This window comes from Aspergillus sydowii, assembly GCF_001890705.1.
Source record: "Aspergillus sydowii CBS 593.65 unplaced genomic scaffold ASPSYscaffold_5, whole genome shotgun sequence".
Classification (NCBI taxonomy): Eukaryota; Fungi; Ascomycota; class Eurotiomycetes; order Eurotiales; family Aspergillaceae; genus Aspergillus; species Aspergillus sydowii.
Genome location: NW_024467863.1, coordinates 965,567 through 988,399, shown reverse-complemented (window position 1 = coordinate 988,399; position 22,833 = coordinate 965,567). Strand labels below are relative to the sequence as shown.

At 49.9% G+C, this 22,833-nt stretch overlaps 7 protein-coding genes across 7 annotated transcripts; 4 read left to right on the top strand and 3 right to left on the bottom strand.

Moving 5' to 3' along the window:
* Nucleotides 1–29: 29 nt before the first annotated feature.
* ASPSYDRAFT_57996 (putative DUF814 domain protein) lies at nt 30–5,488 on the top strand (the record flags this gene model as incomplete). The annotated part of the gene is made up of 6 exons (XM_040849461.1): nt 30–62; nt 120–188; nt 255–1,852; nt 1,910–2,804; nt 2,841–3,537; nt 4,203–5,488. The coding sequence occupies 6 exons, from the start codon at nt 30–32 to the stop codon at nt 5,486–5,488; spliced, it is 4,578 nt and encodes a 1,525-aa protein (XP_040702578.1).
* A 330-nt stretch (nt 5,489–5,818) lies between these two features.
* On the top strand, nt 5,819–7,228 carry aah1 (adenosine deaminase). Its single transcript, XM_040846984.1, has one exon. It carries the CDS (start codon nt 5,967–5,969, stop codon nt 7,056–7,058), a length of 1,092 nt encoding a protein of 363 aa, XP_040702577.1. The 5' UTR covers nt 5,819–5,966; the 3' UTR covers nt 7,059–7,228.
* A 192-nt stretch (nt 7,229–7,420) lies between these two features.
* ASPSYDRAFT_68571 (complex I 24 kDa subunit family protein) lies at nt 7,421–8,799 on the top strand. The gene is made up of 3 exons (XM_040850441.1): nt 7,421–7,555; nt 7,666–7,956; nt 8,030–8,799. The coding sequence occupies exons 1-3, from the start codon at nt 7,433–7,435 to the stop codon at nt 8,432–8,434; spliced, it is 819 nt and encodes a 272-aa protein (XP_040702576.1). The 5' UTR covers nt 7,421–7,432; the 3' UTR covers nt 8,435–8,799.
* On the bottom strand, nt 8,696–15,548 carry ASPSYDRAFT_1176829 (putative SNF2 family helicase; the record flags this gene model as incomplete). Its single annotated transcript, XM_040840315.1, has 6 exons — nt 8,696–9,160; nt 9,232–13,983; nt 14,054–14,081; nt 14,199–14,800; nt 14,869–15,013; nt 15,074–15,548. 6 exons carry the CDS (start codon nt 15,546–15,548, stop codon nt 8,857–8,859), a joined length of 6,306 nt encoding a protein of 2,101 aa, XP_040702575.1. The 3' UTR covers nt 8,696–8,856.
* Nucleotides 15,549–16,460: 912 nt separating this feature from the next.
* Nucleotides 16,461–18,688, bottom strand: ASPSYDRAFT_151719 (aromatic amino acid ammonia-lyase; the record flags this gene model as incomplete). The annotated part of the gene is made up of 3 exons (XM_040842121.1): nt 16,461–18,328; nt 18,388–18,494; nt 18,546–18,688. 3 exons carry the CDS (start codon nt 18,686–18,688, stop codon nt 16,461–16,463), a joined length of 2,118 nt encoding a protein of 705 aa, XP_040702574.1.
* A 1,591-nt stretch (nt 18,689–20,279) lies between these two features.
* Nucleotides 20,280–21,233, bottom strand: ASPSYDRAFT_150729 (putative polyadenylation factor subunit CstF64; the record flags this gene model as incomplete). The annotated part of the gene is made up of 2 exons (XM_040842032.1): nt 20,280–21,112; nt 21,182–21,233. 2 exons carry the CDS (start codon nt 21,231–21,233, stop codon nt 20,280–20,282), a joined length of 885 nt encoding a protein of 294 aa, XP_040702573.1.
* A 361-nt stretch (nt 21,234–21,594) lies between these two features.
* ASPSYDRAFT_151678 (prohibitin subunit PHB2) lies at nt 21,595–22,728 on the top strand (the record flags this gene model as incomplete). Its single annotated transcript, XM_040842120.1, has 4 exons — nt 21,595–21,766; nt 21,841–21,909; nt 21,974–22,329; nt 22,405–22,728. The coding sequence occupies 4 exons, from the start codon at nt 21,595–21,597 to the stop codon at nt 22,726–22,728; spliced, it is 921 nt and encodes a 306-aa protein (XP_040702572.1).
* Between the last annotated feature and the right edge of the window lie 105 nt (nt 22,729–22,833).

Below are 22,833 nucleotides of genomic sequence, written 5' to 3'. Positions count from 1 at the left end.
GTTCAAGGGCACCAGGACCAAACCACAAAATGAAGCAGAGATACTCTTCTTTGGATGTTCAGGTAGGCCTCTCAAAAGGGTGATCTTCAAGCGCTGCTCTCTAACAATCACGATTGCAGGTAATATCTAAAGAGCTCGCCACTGAGCTAGTCGGCCTGCGTGTCTCGAACATTTACGATCTCTCAACGGTAGGTTCGCGCGACGTCACCTTTTTTCCGTTAGACTTATACTGAGACATATGTGTTTTATTCTAGAGGATATTCCTATTCAAGGTCGCAAAACCCGACCACCGCAAACAACTTATCGTCGACTCAGGCTTCCGATGCCATGTGACTCAATACTCGCGAGCAACAGCAGCAACGCCTTCTCCCTTCGTCACCCGTCTGCGAAAATGTCTTAAGTCTCGCCGCATCACGTCCGTAAACCAGATCGGGACAGACCGCATCATCGACTTCAGTTTCAGCGATGGCATGTACCACATGTTGCTAGAGTTCTTCGCAAGCGGGAACGTCATTATAACCGACAAGGACTACACCATTATCGCGCTTCTCCGCCAGGTATCTGGCGGCGAGGGACTCGAGGAAGCTAAAGTCGGGCTGAAGTACACGGTTACAAACAAGCAGAATTACAACGGGGTTCCGGAGGTCACGAGAGACCGCATCAGGGAGACATTGGAGAAGGCACAGAAGACCTTTGCGCAGGAGGACGGCGTGCCGAAGAAGTCGAAAAAGAAGAATACTGATGTCTTGCGCAAGGCTCTCTCGCAGGGCTTTCCGGAGTACCCGCCGCTTTTACTAGATCACGCCTTTGCGACGAGGGGTGCCGACCCCGCGACACCGCTGGATCAAGTACTTGGCGATGAAAGCCAAATGGACATGGTCTGGGGAGTGCTGGAGGTGGCCCAAAGTGTGTCTGCTGATTTGTCCGCGGACAAGGAACATCCTGGATTTATCGTTGCGAAGGAAGATACCCGTCCAAGGGCACCTGAGCCGGATTCCGAGAAAGATGCTTCATCGTCGAAACCTGACCTGCTCTACGAGGATTTCCACCCATTTAAGCCACGACAATTTGAAGGAAAGGAGGGCTTCACGATCTTAGAGTACCCATCTATGAACGCAACGGTGGACGAATACTTTTCATCTATCGAGTCCCAAAAATTGGAGTCGCGGCTGACGGAACGAGAAAGCGCAGCGAAAAAGAAGCTCGATTCACTAAGACAGGAACATGAGAAGCGGCTCGGGGCTCTTGAAGAAGCACAGGACTTGCACATCCGGAAGGCAAGTGCCATTCAGGACAATGTGTATCGCGTGCAAGAGGCAATGGATGCAGTCAACGGATTGATTGCCCAAGGCATGGACTGGGTGGAAATTGCGCGCTTGATTGAAATGGAACAAAGCAGGGGAAATCCTGTTGCGAGGATCATCAAGTTGCCACTAAAACTACACGAGAACACCATCACGCTTCTACTAAGAGAAGTCGGAGGAGACGAGGCAGACGACGAGGAGCTATTTTCAAGCGACGAATCTGAAGAAGAATCCGAAGAGGATGAAGAAGAGGCAGCAGCAGCAACCTTCCAGAGAAATTCCCAAGCCCTGACAATAGATATCGATCTTGGTCTTACACCCTGGGCAAATGCGACCCAATACTACGACCAAAAGAGGTCGGCTGCTGTTAAGGCCGAGCGAACAACACAGTCTTCGGCAAAAGCGCTGAAAAGCCACGAAAAGAAAGTCAAGGACGACCTAAAGAAAAACCTAAAGCAGGAGAAGCAGGTTCTAAGACCTGCCAGAAAGCCTTTCTGGTTTGAGAAATTCCTCTTCTTCATCTCTTCCGAAGGATATTTGGTGCTAGGGTTAGTACATATCTATCTTTTAATAGTAAAGGCGAACTTTAATGCTAACCTACTCAGGGGCCGTGACGGAATGCAAAGCGAGATGCTTTACCGCCGCTATCTACGGAAAGGAGATATTTTCGTACATGCGGACCTCGAAGGGGCCACGCCAATAATCGTCAAAAATAGATCTGGAGCCCCCAGCGACTCCATATCGCCTACGACTCTGTCTCAGGCGGGTAATCTCAGTGTTGCAACGTCGACGGCGTGGGATTCGAAAGCAGTCATGTCTGCCTTCTGGGTCACTGCAGACCAGGTATCTAAAACTGCTGAAGCAGGCGGTGGTCTCCTTCCAGTCGGTGAATTCCGCGTCAAGGGGGAAAAGAACTTCCTTGCCCCTTCACAGCTTGTTTTGGGCTTTGCTGTGATGTGGCAGGTCAGCAAGGAGAGTCTAGTAAATCACAAAGGCTTCAGAACTGAGGAGGTCCCAGCTGTTGATCAAACTCAAGCGGTGGAGGAGCCAGCAGTCGAAAGAGCCGAGAGTCAGGAAATTAGCAAGACTGTTCCACCTCCAGAGACTACTGAACAAACTGAGGGACAAGAGCAGGAGGAACAGGAGGGGGCTTCAGAGTCAGATGAGGAGCAAGATAACGTGGATACGGTTTCTGCGGCGAACCCATTACAACCGCAAGAGACCACACAAGAATCAGAAACTGTTAAGCAAGACGAAACACACGATCCAGGGTCCGCTGAACAAGAGCAACCGGAAGGAACGGAAGACCATATTGAGCCGAATGAAGAGGATGCTCCGGCGGACGACCAGTCTGTAGCGGATGGAGCCGAAAGTGTAACATCCTCACAAACTCAAGGCAAGAGACATCTTTCCGCGAGGGAAAGGCGCCTACTCCGAAAGGGAAAGCCTCTTGATACAGCAACCCCGAAGTCCGAAGAAGCAAGTGGACAATCAACGCCGGCAACGAACGGAGCATCAACTAAGTCTGACGCAAAGCCAGCGCCCGCTCCCGCTCGCGGCCGAAAAGGAAAGGCAAAGAAAGCAGCATCGAAGTACGCAGATCAAGACGAGGAAGAAAAGGCGCTTGCCCTTCGTCTCTTGGGCGCAAACAGTGCTAAAGCGCAGAAAGCTGCAGCCGAAGCCGAAGCAAAGGCGAAACGGGAAAAGGAAGCCGAGGAGGCGAAGAAACGCCGTAAGGCTCAGCATGAACGTGCTGCTCAGGCAGAAAGAAAGCGACAGGCCCTATTCGAAGAGGGAGCAACCGATGACTACGACGAAGAAACCGCTGCTGCTGAAGCTGCAGATCTTGAGTGGTTACCCGCCCTAGTTGGCACGCCTCACCCGGAGGATGAGATTTTGGCGGCCATCCCGGTTTGCGCACCTTGGTCATCTCTTGGACGATACAAGTACAAGATTAAGCTACAGCCAGGCGCAGTGAAGAAAGGAAAAGCCGTTAAAGAGATCTTGGGGCGATGGGTGTCCGAGACAACAACGGGGAAAGTCAAGAAAGAGCACGCCGAGGATGCAGGGATCAGTCGAGGTGTAGCAGAGAAACTCCGAGCTCGAGAAGGGGAGCTTCTCAAAGGATGGAAGGATACTGAAATCATCAACACTGTGCCAGTCAGTAAAGTAAGAATCATGGTTGCCGCGGGTGGTGGTGGCGGCGACAAGGGCAAGGGAAAGGGTGGCAGCAGTAACAAGGGGGCCAGTAACAAAGGAGGCAAAGGTGGAAAGAAGAAATAAATTCAAGCTTTCCAGGCCTACCCAGTATGTGCCACTATCAATTTGAGGCTGCACTTGTCACCCTTCCGTATACCATGCGATCGGGTTGTTTGATATTGCATAAAAAATACCAAGAATACATACACAACGAACATAAAACCATATACATTCAAGTATAGTTCAGTAATAGGGACTAGACTCAATATTACTTTAATTGAACTTCTCATCCTCAATAGTATAGCTTTTTGCAAGTTCTACAATTGTCTAGCATGGATAGCATATCTGCTTAGTCATGCTAATCGACGTCATCGCAAGATTTTCCCAAAGACTGTCAAAAGCTTCATGTTCGCCATCCGACGCCACAGTGTCTTTTCTGGTAAGTTGGGGACCCCAGAAACGGTGCGGCAGGTATTATGGTCATAGGTAACCCAACTGAGCAGTCAACAGCTTTATCAAAACCACAATTGCCGCGTGGCCTTGAGCCCTGACTCATCGGGCACCCTCATACTCCGCCGGACTCATATTTTTCTGTCGCAATTGCGGGGCAAGCAGTCAATCTGCACACCTTCCTTCGTCGCGTCGTTGCTCGCGGTTTCCCGCGCAGCTTTACTAGGCCTGTTACAACCAGCGCGACAGCCAACATGACGCCGAAAGACTCGACGCGGATCGCGTCGGTGGTTCGCTTGAACAAAGATGGGCAAGGAAACCGATCACTTGCAGAGTGGTGGGCGAATGAACAGAGCCAAAATACCTCCGAGGCGACGGCCATTTCAGAAGCGGCGCAGCTTCTACAGACGAGCGATATCCCCGTTGCCTTCCCTACCGAAACAGTATACGGTCTAGGCGCTGATGCCACGCGGAGCGCCGCTGTACAGGGTATATACAAGGCGAAGCAGAGGCCGTCTGATAACCCTCTTATTGTTCACATCGACTCTCTGGGCATGCTAGACAGACTTCTCAACCCAACGCCGAAATCTCCGTGTGGCACGAAGACCCCCCAGAACACTATTCCTCCTATCTACGGACCTTTAATTGAGCGATTTTGGCCTGGTCCTCTTACCATTCTACTTCCGAACCCGTCCGGCTCGTGTCTCGCACCGCAGGTCACATCGAATCTTACAACATTCGGCGTGCGCATGCCTTCCTCGCCTCTCGCCAGATTGTTGATACATGTTGCGGATCGGCCGTTGGCCGCTCCTTCAGCGAATGCGTCTACAAAGCCGTCACCGACGGCAGCGGAACATGTGTTCCATGATCTTCAGGGCCGGATTGAATTGATTCTCGATGGTGGGCCCTGTGGCGTAGGCGTTGAGAGTACGGTGGTTGACGGGTTATCCGACCCTCCCAGCATCCTCAGACCCGGCGGAGTAGGGATCGAAGAACTACGGGAATGTCCCGGGTGGGAAAATGTACAGCTTGGATACCAAGACGGCACATTAGACGTGAAAGAGGTTCCTCGCGCGCCGGGGATGAAGTACCGGCACTACTCACCTAAAGCTCGGGTGGTTCTTTTCGAAGCGGGCTCAAGTGCTCAGGGTGTTGTGGACCATGTGAAGCACGATCTCGAAGATTCAGCCGTTGGCGCACATTCAATTGGTATTGTGCGGACGCGCACGTGGAAGCGAGGTTTACAACTCCTGCCGGAAGAGGATATCGAGAAGACGTCGAAGCCCATCCCGTCACTAGTCGATAATTTGGTGGAGTTTTCTATATCCGTTGGGGATGCAAAGAAAGATGTTTTCGACTGTCATCTGGGGTCTGCGCTTGAAGGTGTTGCAAGGGGATTGTTCGCAGCTTTACGAGCAATGGATGAAAAAGATGTAGATGTAATTTATGTTGAGGGTGTGTCAGATGAGGAATATTTGGCTGCGGCGGTGATGAATCGGTTGCGAAAGGCGGCTGGGTCAACCTTCAAGGTGTAGAGGGTAAAAAAAGTATAGATGGCATCCCGGTTAATATGTGAGGTCGCACGCGTATCATAGAGGGTTTTCTAACGAATTGACGATTCACAAGTCTAACATGGTCATGTCGAGCATCTCCGCTCTCCGTCGGCATTCTCCGGTCAGATAAACCGGGCGTATAAGCAACGGTACAGACCCACGGTTATCACCCGGTTCTTCTCCAATATCAAGGCTTAACTTTTGAGTCACGATCTTCAATCCCCTGACTCAAACGGCTGCCACGCATTAAGTTCATTGGTCCAGGGGTCATTCGTTTGTAGAAAGCAACCCAATACTTGTGCATATACTAACCACCTGCCAACAGCATCTGTGGAGATCATCCACTACTAACCCCAATATAATCCGTGTTACAATATATATAGACTCTGTTTCTCTCTCTTTAATTTTCTACACTTTGTATACTCATAAACATTCTTAAGCTTCTCTTACTTCAACTACAATGTGTCCACCATCGACCACCTCTAATTCCCAATGGCACGCCTTCCTGCACGGCCTCCCCAAATGCGAACACCACGTCCACCTCGAAGGCTGCCTTACGCCATCTCTAATCTTCCACCTCGCAACCAAAAACAACATCGCTTTGCCCGACCCACTCATTAATTCTGCATATGCTTCCATCGAAACTCTAACAGCCCGCTACGGCAGCTTCACCTCGCTCGACGACTTCCTCGCCTTCTACTTCATCGGCATGGTCGTTCTCAAAGACAAAAGCGACTTTGCGGAACTCGCTTGGGCGTACTTCCAGAGGGCGCATGAGGACGGCGTCCACCACGCAGAGGTCTTCTTTGACCCGCAGGTGCATATGGAGCGCGGCGTGGAGTACCGCGCTATTGTCGATGGGTACGTTGTGGGCTGTAGGAGGGCTGAGCGGGAGTTGGGGATGACTACGCGTCTGATTATGTGCTTTTTGAAGCATTTGCCGTTGGAGTCTGCAGCGGGTCTTTATGCTACGGCCTTGGAGGAGGGGCATCTTGATGATATGCATAATGGGGTGATTCATGGTCTGGGGTCTTCGTCGAGTGAAGTTGGACCACCTAAGGATTTGTTCAGGCCCATATATGCCTCTGCTGCGGAACGTGGGGTGAGATTAACGGCGCATGCCGGGGAAGAAGGCGACAGTTCGTATATTGCTGCGGCGTTGGAGATGGGTGCTACGCGAATTGACCATGGGATCCGACTTGTTGAGGATGTCGAGCTCATGGAGAGAGTTGCGAGAGAGGAGGTGTTGCTGACGGTTTGTCCGGTGTCGAATGTGCAGTTGAAATGTGTGAGCTCTGTATCAGAGGTGCCTATTCGGGCATTTCTTGATGCTGGCGTAAGGTTTAGTATTAACAGTGACGATCCGGCATACTTCGGGGCGTATGTGCTGGAGTGCTATTGTGCGGTGCAAGACGCATTTGGGTTGAGTGTTGGTGAATGGAGGGTCATTGCAGAGAATGGGGTCCATGGAAGTTGGATCGAAGAGGAGAGAAAGGAGGAGTTGTTAAAGAAGATTGAGGAGCATGTTAACAAGTTTGAGGGGCTTTTATAGATAGTGTAGGTCTTGTATAGGACTGGTGGCGGTGGTAATGAGCATGTACAGTTATTATAGGCCAGCAACTGACACAATATTTGAGGCGAGACGATGATTGATGTGTACCGGAAATACCATAAATGGAAATAACAAATGAAATTGCTGATACTGTCGTAAATCAATGAAGAGTTGTATAGTTAAACGTGGTGGATGAATAATGGGCGGAGGCTTTTATCGTGAGGTTATTGGGCGGAGTAATCTCTCACCGCTGATTGGCCCGTTGCAGCTCCCGCAAATCCGCGAGTTCAGACTTCGGAGTCCAACTTCGTCAACGCTCTCCTTCATCGTCAACCACTCCCTCACCACCCCTCACTCTCCTCCTCGTGCCAGCCATGGCTTCCAAATTCTTCCCTGCCCTGCCGCGGGCTGGCCGCCAATTGACTCGCACTGTTCCCCGACCCCAGTTCAGACCCTTCTCCGCCGGTCCGCAACGGTTCAGCGATCTCGTTCATGTGGTACGTGGAGAAGAATCGCGATGACCTCCTACTTGTCTTTGCTCCTTCTATTTTTGCGAAGAAGCGATTGGTAAATTCTTAAGCAATTGCTAATAATTCTCCCTGTCTAGCACCGCAACTACCCCGAGAACAATCCCTCCCTCCCCTTCAAGTTCTCCGAGCAGAACAACCAGCTCATCGAAGAAATCATCGCCCGTTACCCCCCTCAATACAAGAAGGCTGCTGTCATGCCCCTCTTGGACCTCGGTCAGCGTCAACATGGTTTCACCAGCATCAGCGTTATGAATGAGGTCGCTCGCCTCCTCGAGATGCCCCCGATGCGCGTCTACGAAGTCGCAACCTTCTACACAATGTACAACCGCGAACCGGTCGGCAAATTCTTCGTCCAGCTTTGCACAACGGTACGAAACCCTAGTAAAAAAATTCTGCAGCGTTTAATATTTGGGTATTCATACTAACATTCCACCTCTCAAGACACCATGCCAACTCGGTGGTTGCGGAAGCGACAAGATCGTCCAGGCCATCTCAGAGCACCTCGGAATCACCAGCGGCCACACAACTGAAGACGGACTTTTCACGTTCCTCGAAGTCGAATGTCTCGGTGCCTGTGTTAATGCCCCTATGGTCCAGATCAACGACGACTATTACGAAGATCTCACTCCCGAATCGATGAAGGCCCTCCTCACCGCGCTCAAGGAGTCCACTACCGCTACTTCCGGCAGCCAGGTTAAGATCCCCGCTCCCGGCCCTCTAAGCGGCAGAGACACCTGTGAGAACAGCGCAGGCATCACCAACTTGACAGAGATCGTGTGGGATCCCGAAACGATGATGAGGAAGGATGGTGCCCTGGACGGAGAGGCGCAACAGCCCGCGCAATAAATCCAATAAACATATGATATCGAAAGAGAAGAAAAGAATATACTAGTTTCTTTGTTGGTGTTGGTTTGTTTGCGTTTTCCTTCACGTTTTACCCCCTTCATCCCGAGCTGGTTGACGGACAAGGCCACCGGGTGCTGGTTATGTATGTATAGTATGTTGTTTCTGGTCTCCCTTGTATGGAAACAAAATGACCAGGAGCTTCTATAGAAGGTTTATTACCCAATGCACTCTTATTTCATGCTGGACCTCTAATGTTCTTCTCGTCAACCTAGCTCGACTATCAGCTTCTTAGCTACCAAATTTTCTAACTCTAACAACCATTCAAATAGGTACAAAAACAAACAGAGTACACAAGATCTAGACCCAGATATCTCACCATTTATTGTCCAATTTGCAAAGGAGAATGAAAGAAAGACCAAACTTCAAAACGCATTATCAACCAACATCTCCGGTCCTTGACAAGTGATGGCTTCGGATTCCAAAGCATCCCCTGGATCGACCAAAACCGCTTTCCCCTCTCTTTCGACAAGAACTTTGCCCCTTCTGTCTTGGAATATGTTCACATCGATCGTCATTTTGGCCAGTAGATGATAGACCTGTACGTGATTTGTCTGCCCATATCGCCGGCACCGTCCAATGGCTTGGGTCATCGTCGAGTCATAGTCATATTGTGTTTGGGCAAAGAACGGCGACAGAAAAATTATATGGTTTGCGCATTGCAGGTTTCTATTGCCAACGATGCAGTTAGCCACGTTTTCACACTAACGACTACCCGCGATTGGGATGGGGTTACTTACAAACCTGCCGCCATTTCACTACCCAGATTCAAAAGAAGGACTTTGCTGTTTCCAAACCCTTCCTTTTGGAACTTTTCGATCTTCTGGCTTGCATTGCGATCTGCTGATGAGATCATTGTGTGTGTTATTCTTGCTGAATCGAGGGCCTTGGACGCTATATCCATCAGGTCCGGAAACTGGATAAAGAGCAGTGCGCGCTCATTGTTTGGGATCTGGTGGCCGAGTATATCAACAAGGACGTCCATTTTTGTGCCGCCGTATTCGGAGCTCTTGTCTATATCTGCGACTGGCGAATTGGGATCGTCTGTATCGCAGCCTAGTACCATGGCATTGATTATGTTGAACCGTTTGCCAGAGCCGCGACAGCCTTCCACTGCGCATTCTTCCTTTTCGATTGTTTGCTGGGTGCAAGTGAAGCATATAGCATGACCGCAGGATCCTAGGATGTTCATTTTGGCTAGGAGACCTGGCTGGTTCTGGCATCTGTCGCAGGAGGGTACCTCTGCGGAGTTGGTCTGGATCTGTCGAACAAGCTTGAGGAAACGCAAAGCGCGTTTGCGAAGGACCCATTCGACAAGCAGGTTTCGTATTGTGGTCGTGACTTCGCGGAGTACGGGCTCGAACTCTCGCATCTGAGTGGGCTTTGTGGGAAGAGGCATGACGGCCTTGGCCTTTGCTGTGGGCTTCTCTGCTGCCGCGTCTGTGTCTTCTGTGATTTCGATGTTTTCCCTGTCGTCCTCCTCATTCTCCTGGACTTTGGAGTCTGGATTGGCAAAGAATAGCTTCCAGTCTTCGTTTCTCGATGTATGAATTGCAGTGTTAAGCAGAGGGTATACCTCGCCTGTCACTGCCATGTCGCCGAAGTCATGCCGGGCCACACTCTGGACAAACTTGTCGAACTTCTCATGGCTCCAGTTACAAGCACAGTAAACCCAGGCGGCAAGCTTCAGTTTCTTATCGAGACCGTCCTTCAGCTTCTCGAGCTGTTCTTCCCGCGTTTCAATAAGAGACACACATGTAGCGGCTTCCGGTTTACCATCAGCATCCCATCGGCCCTGGAGAGCAAGGGATGTGCAACGTTTGATCAACGCCTCTTCTGTTGTCGAGCTGCTCGCAATGATCTCATCCAGTCGTTCGGCTTGGTCACTGCCGAAGCCTCCTCGGCTGCTGCTTCGTCGAAGCTGTCGGTTATAGGTCATCAGTTGCTTATAAAGCTCGAGGTAAATGGCTTTCTCAGCTGGAGTTTGCCGAATAAGAACAATGTGCTCTGCGGATGGTATCTCATCAATTTCAGCAACGTTTCTCCTTGCATATCGATCCAGAAAGTTCTGTGCTACCCCATATCGGCGCCGGTGCCATGCTTCACTCCGCGGGGCCCGGAAGGATTGGAACGTCTCAGCGTCAGACCGCTGGTTGCGAATGGCCTTGAGCCGTCGATTCTGGAGATTTGTGTCATCATCATCGATTCCGAGATGCACGCCTAGGAAAGGAGCAATTGTATTGACGTCCGCAAAGTCATTTAGTGGTGGTGTTCCGGAGAGAACCCATCTTGAGCGGGTCTGCAATGCAAGTAATTGGTTGAGTCTGTCGATACTTGCGTACGTAAATTCATCGAAAACGAGCCGATTGAAAGCGAAAACGTGGAGCGGAACTCCCTTGACAGTTTCCCATGGCTGCTTGCTCCGTGAGTTTCGTGAAATGTTGAACTCCTTCCAGTCATCCCACGAGTTTTCACTCTTAGAGTCCGCCATCTGCTCTCCATCCAACTCTTCTCCTTTTGCCTTGGAAACCCTAGACATCACACGCCGAAGGAGGCTTTCGACTTTTGCTTCAAGGTTATCTGAAATATTCTCGTCGCCACCCTCATCTGAATCCTCTTCGGCGCTAGATAGCTCAGCATAGGAGACGCCGATGCTCTTCAAATCACAGTCCTTATCCAGTTTCGCCAGTGCATATTTCTTTCCCCGCAGGCGTTTTGACGGGACATATCTATATTCCTCCTGGGCGTCCTTTGTTTGCGCACGTCTATCTCTGAGGCCATCCAGGAACGCACGAGGGCCTTGTTCAGCAAGAACACGAACATGACCCTTCATCAACCCATGTGCATTGGAGAACCAATCATCAAAATTTCTACCTGCCTTCACCGGAACCTCAGGCGCGCCAGTGAATTGTTTGAAGCGTTGGTAGTAGCTGGCCGTGCCGAAAACGGCCCAGGAAACCAGCACTATGTCGCACTTCCTGATGTCTCGAATACTCACCTTTTTCAACGCCGCGGCCGAGGAAAATACGAGTACATTGTACTTGCTCCCCAAAAATTTCACTATCTCTGATCGCCATTGCTGAACCATGATAGTCGGCACCACGATGAGAGTTGCCCTGCTTGGGATGAATCCGTCGGCATTCAATTGAACAGAGAAATCAACATTAGCTGTATCGTATAGCTTGTCGATCAGCCCTAAGACAATGGCGGTTTTGCCATATCCGACATCATCAGCCAAAATGCCCCCTCGGACTGTCTTTGGCACCGTAACTTTTCCCTCTGCACGCCACATCAAGGGTTCTAGGATCGCCTCTTCGGTTTCTTCCTCAATGAAGGGCTCGATGTTTTCATCTTCCTGTTTTATCATCCATGACAGAGAGCGAAGCTGCTCTGCACGTAGCTCCACGATAAAGCTGGGTGGCTGTTTGCATGGAGGGTCACCCCTGTTGCTCCTTAAATTAAACGCGGGGAACGACAATTCTTTCGTGTCGTAAGAGTTCGGTATCAAGCGCCAATGGAATGAAGCGGCATTTGGACTGGACAACCTCCCATATGCCTGATGTAAAAGTGTTTGAATGTTGAGCGTAACGTAAAGCTCAGCCAGGCCTTGTTGGTTGGTCCTCTGGAATATCAAGAAGGGGGGCGGCCGAGATTTGATATCACGCTCGTACTTAGCGGCACTGTATGGATCTTCATACGCCTTGATCCGACCCCGTGTATCTCGTCCCCATCTTATTCCTGGTTTTGGTGGGACACAAACATTGCATGGACCTTGGATCTTTGCTTCCGTAACCTCATTCCACTCCCTGAAACCCGAATATGCGGCGGCCTTTTGGAGTAACCATACATACTGTCGCAGGACTTGGGGAGAGCCAACTGGGTCAGTAACCTCCCATTCGACGGTAATCCGCGGCGCGTGGATGACACTCGTTGGTGCGGTAAACGCCAGTATAGTCAGATTAGTGTTATGGCACCCATCGTCAGTTATGGGAATTGACGTAGTTGGTTGCAAATTGTAGCATCTGATGGGACTTTCGGAGTCTCCGGCAAAGGATGCCAGAGAAACAGCTGGACAGGAAATCCACTCCTTGTAGTAAACCGCGGTAGTCTCAGTTTTCTCAGAAGCGTGTGAAGAGCGCCATTTATGAGATACCTCAGCAATAGGCAGGCGGTACTCATATCCTGGGTTGCGCGTATGATCAAAAGCAAAAACGAATGAATCATTTTTAGGGTCTCCCAACTTTGTCGGGTCCAAAAAGAGGTAGACGGCAGGCTCTCCGTCTGAAGCTGTCCTTTTATGCAGGCAGGCATTTGCCGTCCCACAGTCTTGAAGAAGCTCATATGTGCCTCTAATATCGATTTCCAAATCTCTCACCTCCTCCTCAGTACCTTCAACGGTGATATGCGTCCAAGTAAATGAATCTCTGAATTGTTCCAATTCCAAGCCGCACTTTGATTCATATGATTGAATTCGGTTCCCGCCTCCAGAAATCCCTAAGGAGCAGCTTGAGCTGAGGGGTGCACATATTTCCCAATTACCTTCCAAGATCGATCCAGGCTGAGGTACAACCATGCGCGCAATCGGCTTGGATAGCAGCTCGCGGATCAAGCACAATGCAGGGTCCGACTCACGCGGTTTTGCAAAAAGAAACCAAGTTATGCTCTTCACTTGAATGACTAGCTTCAAGACAGAGGATTTACCTTCATAGAGTACAATCCAAGACTCACTTCGCTTGATATCCAAGAAGCGGAGCTCGTCGCCAACAGTCCTAAAGACGGCATCCAAATACTCAGCCCAGACAGCTGGGACAATGGAAGAACCAGATTGCAGCTTTGTATAGCTTTCGCGAGTTATACCGTTGACCACCAATCGAGCTGGCAAAATTTCGCGAAGTGCACTGATGAAGTCCAATGGCGAAGTTCGCACCAAGTCGGTCCAACGCTCGTAGGCATGCTGGGGATTCCCGCTGCACTCAAAGCAGGCCGTGTGGGAGCAGAACATGCACTTTAAAATGACTGCCCTTGTAGAAGTTTGTCTTTCACACATGCAATATCTGGCGCTGCTTGTAGCTTGGTCTTGGAGTTTTGACATATCCATAACTGTGGCTGCGTCTAAATGCAGGATGCTCTCCGCCAGATTGTTCTCGCCCTGAGGAGTGATACTGTTGCGCTTTGGAGCTTGAGAATTTGTTTCCTGAATGTTGCCCTTTTTGAGCGCCTTGTGTCCAACGATTAGGGCCGAGAGAATTGCTGCTCCAACAACGGTAGAGCTCATGGCGTTGCCAGCGAGGTCCTGCAGCTCGCGTTGCGATTCCTGGGTCAACAGGAGTCGATCCAAAGGCAATCCTTGCAGTGCAAGTGACTCAAGACCACAGAGAGGGCCGCCTCTAGTTGTCATAAACGGAAGACCAGTAGGTGTGATGCAGCCGACAATCCCGAATGCTCGGGAATCCATCTCTCGATCGATGCCTTGAGACAGCTCCAAGCACCTCCTTTAATTATTCCAAGTTAGCTAACATTCTAGCAGGCGGGAACGAAGAACTGATGTGAAAACCACTATACTCTTTGTAGTTCATGTCGTATCCCTCGACTAGCTTTCTCAAAAAGTTCACATCGATGGTATCCCACACCCGTTCTGGCAATGATTTGACCCAGGTCTGCCACGCAAAGTCCGGCATCCGACACGTCCCATCATCTTGAGACTTACTGACAGGTCGACGATAACCAAGGCCCTGATTCAGTCGATAGCTCTGATGCCGCACCTGGTAGCGGTCCCAGTTGACCGTCGCCCTGGCCGCCGACGCTGAAGACGCGATCTTTGCAGCCATGTCTTTCTCGATCTTTTCAAGACGCCTATCATCAGCGTCAATCAGAAACATACCCGCCGGCGAACTGGCAGGACGCTTGAACTGTCCTAGGATCTCCGTCCATCGCTGCATGTCCTCTTCCGCAAGACCAATTTTGCCAATGGATTCCTTGTCAGCGCAGAACATATACCCCCGTTCACGTGTCTGGGGGAGATAATACGCCTTTGTATCAACATCAGCATGGATGGCAAAGTAACCAATATCATCCCAGTGCTGTGCAATTTTCTTCCAGGGAGCCGTCTTGACGTTTTCCAGGATAACGAGACGTGGGCGGTATGTCCTGGCATAGCGGACTATTCCCCAGAACGTACCACCGGATTCGCCTTCCTCGTCAAGTGTCTTTCGGTGATTGTTCAGTCCCGAAAAGTCAACGCACGAGAATCCGGCAATCAGGATGTCGGCGTTCTTAGGGATTTTCTCTAATGAGCCGTAGGCCGTTTGACTATCACTGCATAAGCAAAGCCAACCAAGCTAGAAAGGAAACGGAAGTGAAGAACGGGTGAGACTCACGCAACTCTGTCCTTGAGCTCGGTTACATCGCGGAAGAGAAGGCGAGGATGGAAGTTACGCTCGATGTATGCTTGCTTGAAAGGAACGATCTCCGCACTGAAAAGATGCTGGAAGTCCAAGTCCCGGTTGAAGTGTTTTTGTAGATCTATCACACCCTTTTATTAGACGATTTATCAGGCAGTATCAAGGACCAGAAGCAACTTACTCTCTCTGACCATTCCCAATGCCAACAACGGACTCTCTGTCCCCGAACAAACCGTGACAACACGGAGTCGTCTAGCACCAAGGTGCGATAGAACATCATCAAGGTTGAGTTCGATCGCTCTGCCTGTAAGTGACTTGAATATGTCACTGAGATTCCAGAGCGGAGGGAGATGTTGAGCTAGCTGTGTCCTAGGCTTCCTGGGGCCGGAGTAAGGTTGAGAGCGGACTAGTTCTGGGATATCAAAGTCATTTGAGGCTTCAGGCCCTTGATGCTCTTCGGGTAGGGAGGGTAGGGAGCGTTGAGTCGTAGAATGAACCGCAGCAGTGGCTGCTTTGCTCGCGCTGATAATATCCGCATCGTTTTCTCTATCTTGAGCGTTGTCCTCTGTTTGAGGCTGGTGAGCTCTCGCAGATCTTCTAGGCCTCTTCGCAGCGTTCTTGGTGTCTTCAGAATTGTCGATCCCAAGACGCTTCATTCCCGGTACAATCGCAGTAGAAGATAGGCTACTGCTGGTGATGGATGTGCACTCGAGCTTGGACTGTATTAGAGACAGGCCAAGAGTCACATCGTGTCTTGGTTTCTTAAACACGGTTGCAACGTCGTCTTCGGCCTCCACCTTTTCTACAAACCTGAGCTTCTTCACAGGCTTGGTTGGCTCAGAGGCTTTAGTCGTTTTGCTATCCAAAGAAACACTGTTATCCTGACTCTGGCTCTCGAGGGCTGGCTCAGTATCAGTCTGGCGAGAAGGTGGGAATCGTCTGCTCCGCGTTGACGCGAGAGTTGGGAGTGCCGGGGTGCCGGGGTATTTTCTCTTTACTGGCATTTTCGTTTGCATTTTATTTGCGGTTTTCTTTATTTTTATTGATTTTTTTTGGTGTTTAAAGAGACAAACAGATACCTGATGTATCTGTAGGTGCTTGGAAGTGAAGGTATACAAGTAGGGCACGGGTGTGTCACGTGTAAGGGATAAGATAGAATGGAGGGCGGAGGGGGATGAAGGGGGATGAGAAAGGCAGAAAAAAAAATCTGAAGGGAAAAAGACAAAGCAAGTTCATTACATTCTTTTACAGTGAATAGTACTAGTGGGTTGAAGATTTCTTGTGTTGTGTTGAGTTCTATTGGGAGATGCATTCACTGAAATGTGCTCATTGGGGGACAAAGACATAACACAAAACAGACAGCAAGACAGGTTACAATTCTGGACATCGAAACTGAGGTATCTATCCTAGACAGCAATATACAAGTCCGCGGACTTTAAGATCATACACTATTCAAGCCGATATAGCTGGGAAGACCGTAGCTCCGCCCAACCGCCCAGCTGATCACTTCAGCAGAATGAAATCCTAGTCCAGCCCAATAATAGAGTCAGCAGGGTTGAGAATCCCACTCAAGTTATTGTACCACTCGGTTTGCTGACTGTAGAAGCAAGAGACTGCATTAACGGGTCCATGAGTCGGCCATCACGGATCGCCTCATAGATAATAGATATCCACGACCCGATGGTCTTCTTAGAGCGGCCGTTCAAGGACTCGTCGCCCACAGCGGGGTGCTCAACAAAGCCCTGGTGGAATGGGACTCCAAGTTCTTGTCGGACCGTTTGGTATAAAATCTTGGATCCCTCACCGAGTAGGTCTCCGGTGTGCTGTTTCAGAAAAAACGCATCCGCTGTCTCTCGATATACCTGATTCAGTGAATCGTGCATCTGAGACTTCCACACACCTAAATCTCCTATTCCAGGTCCTTGTGGCCCTCGGCAATTTGTGAGGGCCTCTAAAATGACTGAGAGCGCGTTTTCGACCACGGTAGGGACACGGTCCAGGGCGTTGAGGCGGTTGGTCATCGGCCATGATTGTACCAAATGTTTGTTAATGGATCGATTCAGGCTCGCCAATTCTGACTCAGAGAGATATACGGAAAATATTCTCGAGGTAATTGCGCTCATCTGGATCTTTGCATTTTCCAAGAAAGCGAGATGGAAGGCTCGCAAATCTAGGGCTTGACAGGCGATGTACATATCGCATGCGCACATGAGAGATAACACCTCCACAGCTTGCATACTATACCGAGCCGACACCAAAGCCATGGAGTTGATTGCTTGGTTGCGCATCTCCGCTGGTTGAACATGTGAGCTTACAGGGTTTGACAAATAAGCCAACTCTGCCATATATGATGCCATGCTGATATCCACACCTTTCATGGTAAATGACAAGCTTGGATCGTCCGCAACGAGGTTGGTAGGGAGGCCATTATTCAAGTCGGGATCGATCATCTCCGTGGCTTGCGAGAATATAAGTCTGCCAAACATCTGCAGACACATTCTTGTTTTCTCCATAGCAGAAGTTATTGATACCGCCTGGAAGTTTCCTCCTGAAAAGACAGAGCCAGATCTCACATCTACCAGCGGATTATCACAAGTTGAATTGAGCTCAATCGTAACTTGCCGATGTGCGAGTTTAAGGTCTTCTAGTTGGGGCCCAACCCACTGTGGTACACAACGTAGTGCATACCGGTCTTGAATCAAACCCGTGCGATCCTGAGCTTTTTGGGCATCAACGCTTTGTGCAAGCTTTGACCCTCTAAGTAGGTAAAGCAGATTATTCGCACACTCGATCTGTCCGTCATGAGGCCGAACGGCTGAAATAAAAGGGTGGAAGCTCTCGGCAGTCCCCATCAGAGCCTCGAGACCCATGGTCGCGAGTGCTTGCACAAGCACGGACAGTCGATTCGTCTCGTATAGTACCAAGCTGGCCACTGCAGCAGACGTTGACGTCCCATTTATCAGGCCTAGACCTTCCTTCGGTCCCAATTTCTGAGCTTTTATTTCCGCGAATTGCAGTCCTTCATTGGACTTCATTATCCGGGGTTTATCGGGACCTTGAGCCTGAACATACACGTCAGGGTTTCCCTCGATGGCGCCAGCAATGTATGACAGTGGCATCAAATCTCCCGAAGCTGATATCGAACCTCGAAGCGGAATAATCGGGGTGATTCCTCGTCTGAGAAGTTGAACTATTGACTGAAGTACAGGTAGTTTTACTGCAGAATGTCCCCGAAGGTTTGAATTGCACCGAGTTACCATCGTACCTCGCACCCATGAAGCGGGCATAGCATGTGAATCGAGCGTTGTGCTCGCACCTTCGCTCTTATCCGATTCCAGCAGAACTCCAGCCTGTGTCAGTTGCAGTAGCGCTGATTGGAGAGCAACCACTTTATCTGTCCTTGAGTCTGCGCTCCCACCAAAGCCAGTATTTACACCTACATAACAATATAAGTACAAGCTCTGCGCAGTTTTGGGCAGTATTAAATCCACGAACCGTATACACTATAACCATTATCTAGGTGGTCCTTCAGAATCCGTATGCTGGCATCGATTTCTTCAAGGACGACCGGGTCATCAGTAATCTTCGGTATGCAATTATGACTATGACCATTAGTCCGGAGCAGGGGATTTTAGAAGGATTGATTCACGAACCATGCCACGGCTACCACTGAAGGTATATCGAGCTTTGTACCATCGATCTCTACTTCTCTATCTTTGAGGATGTTCTGCAACCGAGACCAACTCTGGATCGTGGTGTTGAGATGCGACTGGGTAGTTGCGATGTCCATTTTCATAAACCTCGGCAGTGCCACTCGATAGGTTGTCGTACAGGTGTTACTCGGCGTCATAAACGGAGATGTGATATCCGTCCTGGCCGGTCAGAACTTTGATGAAAAGAAGGATTGTCGCCGACTGTCACCTCTACTCTCTGCAAGGCCCCGGCATCTCTATTTATACACCATAAATTCTGTCCAGATGGCGCCTGGATCTTCCTCATATCTTTCCAATCTCGACCCATGGCGCCAATTATTCCCAACCAAGACCGCCAGATCCCTCTGCTGTCGGAGAGGAAGAAGAGAAGAAAAAGCAAAGGTGGAGAAAAGCCAAACTCTAGATTGTGTCCATAACAGTGTTGGACGTTACGATCCACTAATCCGTGAGCAGATCGCCCTGCACGACAATTATGATTCGTCAAATTATATCGGAGTGCAGCGAGCTCCCACACCTGAGAGTCGAGAGTGTGGCCATTTTCAGGTCTTCGGATCGAGTTGTTGTGCTAGTTCTTTGGCTGCAACGCTCCCGGCTCCTGTCAGCTGTGGCCACTTCTTGGTTGAACCTTTCGCCTTCAGTGAGGCTTGAGGCCGGCAGTTAAAGTAGAACCTCAAAGAAGCCCGGTTTACTCACCAAAAAATAAACCAGGCAGTGTTTCCAGGGCGTTCATTTTCTGGAAAGTACTGCAAAGCGTTGTGAATATGGCGTCTCAATTCCACCCGAAAGTCAAAATAAACTTCACAATGGAGCACACATTGATACCGATCGTCGTGCTGACAGGAAAGACAGCAGGCAAGGAATGGGTCGGGAAGCGGAGATCAGCAGCACACGAGCCGGAGCCATCGTTCTCAGATGGAGTAAAGTTCAGGAGTCATGGATAGTCCGAGCTAGAGTATTAGCTGCCAAATAGTGTTGGAATCGGCGGTCCCGACCCGTGAAGAAAATCTTTCATGTCTCAATGAAATGGCTCGTAGGAGTGGGAGAAAAAGAAAAGACGGTAAGGGTAGTTGCAACTTCTGGGAGAAGTAAAGTTCACGGGACCGGAAGGAGAATCCACCTATTCCACCTCTATCCAAGGTACGGCACCAAGACGCGTACTAGGTCTACCTCGTTTGGATTACAGATACAGAGTGCATTCAGCAGGAAGCATCAGGACTATCGTCTAGTACCATGTTTTGGGATGGTCAAAGCAATTTGACAACACTATCTAGTAGGCTCGTATAGACAGCGGGGCACCTACAGAACTCCATGAATGCAGTGGAAGGAGGAGTGGATAATGGTGATAAAGAAACCGGTGCATCGGAACCGTACTTTTGCTTCCTGTTTAGCTAGTCTTCTCTTTGCGGTGACCGCCTCCCAACCCCCCAACAACGCCGACTCAGTGCAATTGAAGAAAAGGTACACATATATCCTGGTCTTCACCTTGTGGTGACAGATGGCAGTAGAAAATAAAGGGCAAAAAGAAAATGTAAGACATCTGCAAACTTTCAGGTATCATCCGAGGCAAATCAAAAGAGACTCCCAAGCGAACCGTTTACGCCATGAATCCGAAATGTTGAGATAGTCAAGATACAAAGTGAAAAATAATAGAAGTCCCCAAAGAACAAAGCCGTATCACCGCATCCCACCTTGCATTAGCTGCTGCCGGAGCATCATAATCTGACTACGCTCCATAGGAGGCAGGGCATCAATGGTTGATTGAGGCATATTAAGAACTTGTTGCAGTAGTTCTTCTTGGCCCGGAACTTGTTGCTGCGGTGCTGGCTGCGGTGGAGGTTGAGCAAAGGGAGCATTGACCATTGGCGGTGTTGATACTTGGCCCGGAACAGCACCAAACGGCTGGAATGCCTGGGCAGGGGGTGCAGATTGTGGTGGCGCTGTAGGTTGTGCAGCTTGTTCCACCACGGCTCCCAAGGTGTTGTAGTCGACGAGGTTCAACAGGAGTAATGCCTGGAATATAGCGTATGCAAGCTGCGGCGCCTGGCGCAGGAGTTCTGTGGCACGTGCAGGATCCGTCATTGCCAATGATTTCATCTGCTGGAGTACATCAAGGAGCTGGTTTGGAGGGAGAGCGGCGAGGGTTTGCGATATGGCATTAGGACAATCCAGATGCGGGGGTAAATCAACGCCTGGCGGGAGCGGTGGAAGAGGAGCAGATAATGGCGGACCTCCTAATGGCCCGTCCTGGTTTGGTATTTGCGACGGTTGTGAGTAGTCCTCGGGTACAGAGTCTTTCTCGTTGTTGTGAGGCCAGTCCACACGAATTTTGCGACCCATAATCTCATAGTCGTTTAGATTGCGTACGGCAGAAGCAGCCGCATCGGCATCGGCGAAATCAGCAAATCCATAACCCTTCGGCTTTCCTGTCTCAGGGTTCATCATCAAACGGAATTTTGTCACGGTTCCTGCGGTGCTGAGGATGTCTTTGACCTGTTCCTCGGTGAGGTCTAAGACAAAGGTGTTAGTTTTATTCGAACGAGGTAAGTTCGTGGTGCGCAAAAAGAATAAAGGCATACTGTAGGGAATATTTCCCAGGAAAACACTTTTCCCAGCTCTGTCTGGACCCATCTTTGCGGTTATGGATTGGATACAAGGCGCGACAAAATAAGGATATTCCAAGTAACAATGGCAGGGAGAGCAAAGCGGTGACCCGGGGGAATAGAGAAAGGACTAGAAGATGAAGGAATGGTTTCAACTTTAGTATAAGACTTCTTTCTATTAAACCAACAATCCTCTTCTTTGCGAAGCTCTCTGAGACACGCTTTGGTCCTGGTGAAGCAAAAGCATTAATGTCTGGCGACGGACAAATCCACTTGGAGCTCGCGCCAAGGCGGTGTCCGAATCTGGAGAACTGCCGGAAGTTGATGAACGTCAAGGGCTTTCCGACCTTGTCATCCAGACATCAACCTCGATTTTCACCACAACTATCATGTCTCGGATCCCGAAAGAGCAGTGGGAGCGGTTGCAGGTTATTCTGCAGAACCGTGGCCGCTATGGAGGCTTTCCTTCTGGTGGAGGTGGCCGCGGAGGAGGAGTGGGTGCCGCAGCTCTGATTACACTCGGTCTTGGAGCATACGTCCTGTCAAACTCTCTATTTAACGGTGAGGACCCTCCAGATTCTGGTTTATTTGCCTAGCTTTATAATAAGCGGCTGTGCTAAGTGGTTGAATTACAGTTGATGGTGGTCACCGCGCAATCAAATACTCGCGAATCGGTGGTGTGAAGAAGGAAATCTACCCTGAAGGTAAACGCTGCAACCCGTGGCTTATTCTCGATAGTGCATGTTTCTGACTATTATTTTAATCAAGGAACCCACTTCGCGTTCCCTTTGATCGAAACTCCCATCATCTACGATGTCCGAGCGAAGCCGAGAAACATTGCTTCCCTAACCGGTACCAAAGATCTACAGATGGTGAACATCACTTGCCGTGTCCTGTCAAGACCTCGAGTAGATGCTCTCCCTCAGATTTACCGAACTCTTGGCTCTGATTTTGACGAGCGGGTGCTTCCATCTATCGTGAACGAGGTCTTGAAGAGCGTGGTCGCTCAGTTCAACGCCAGTCAGCTGATTACCCAGCGTGAGAATGTCGCCAGACTTGTTCGGGATAACCTCGCTCGTCGGGCGGCCCGCTTCAATATTGCTCTGGATGATGTTTCCCTTACGGTAAGTCGGCCCAATAAATCCATCTAAGCTGCCAATCTTGGAGTGCTAACTTATTTCCTTTTTTTCGCCGTCTAGCACCTGACCTTCTCCCCCGAATTCACTGCTGCCGTCGAAGCCAAGCAAGTTGCTCAGCAAGAAGCTCAACGGGCAGCGTTCCTTGTTGACAAGGCACGTCAGGAGAAACAAGCTTTCATTGTTCGCGCTCAGGGTGAGGCCCGATCAGCGGAACTTATCGGAGACGCGATCAAGAAGAGCAAGAGCTACATCGAGCTTCGAAAGATCGACAACGCCCGACACATCGCCCAGATTCTCCAAGACAACGGTGGGAGGAACAAACTGTACCTGGACACCGAAGGTCTTGGGTTGAACGTCAATGCGGGTTCGGAGACCGACAAATAAAATCAAAACTGCAAAAAATTGTATGGAGGGTCGTCTTAATCCGATGACTCCTCCTTTTACCCCCCGTTCCACTCAGATGTCGTTTGCATTTTTGACGTGGTTCAA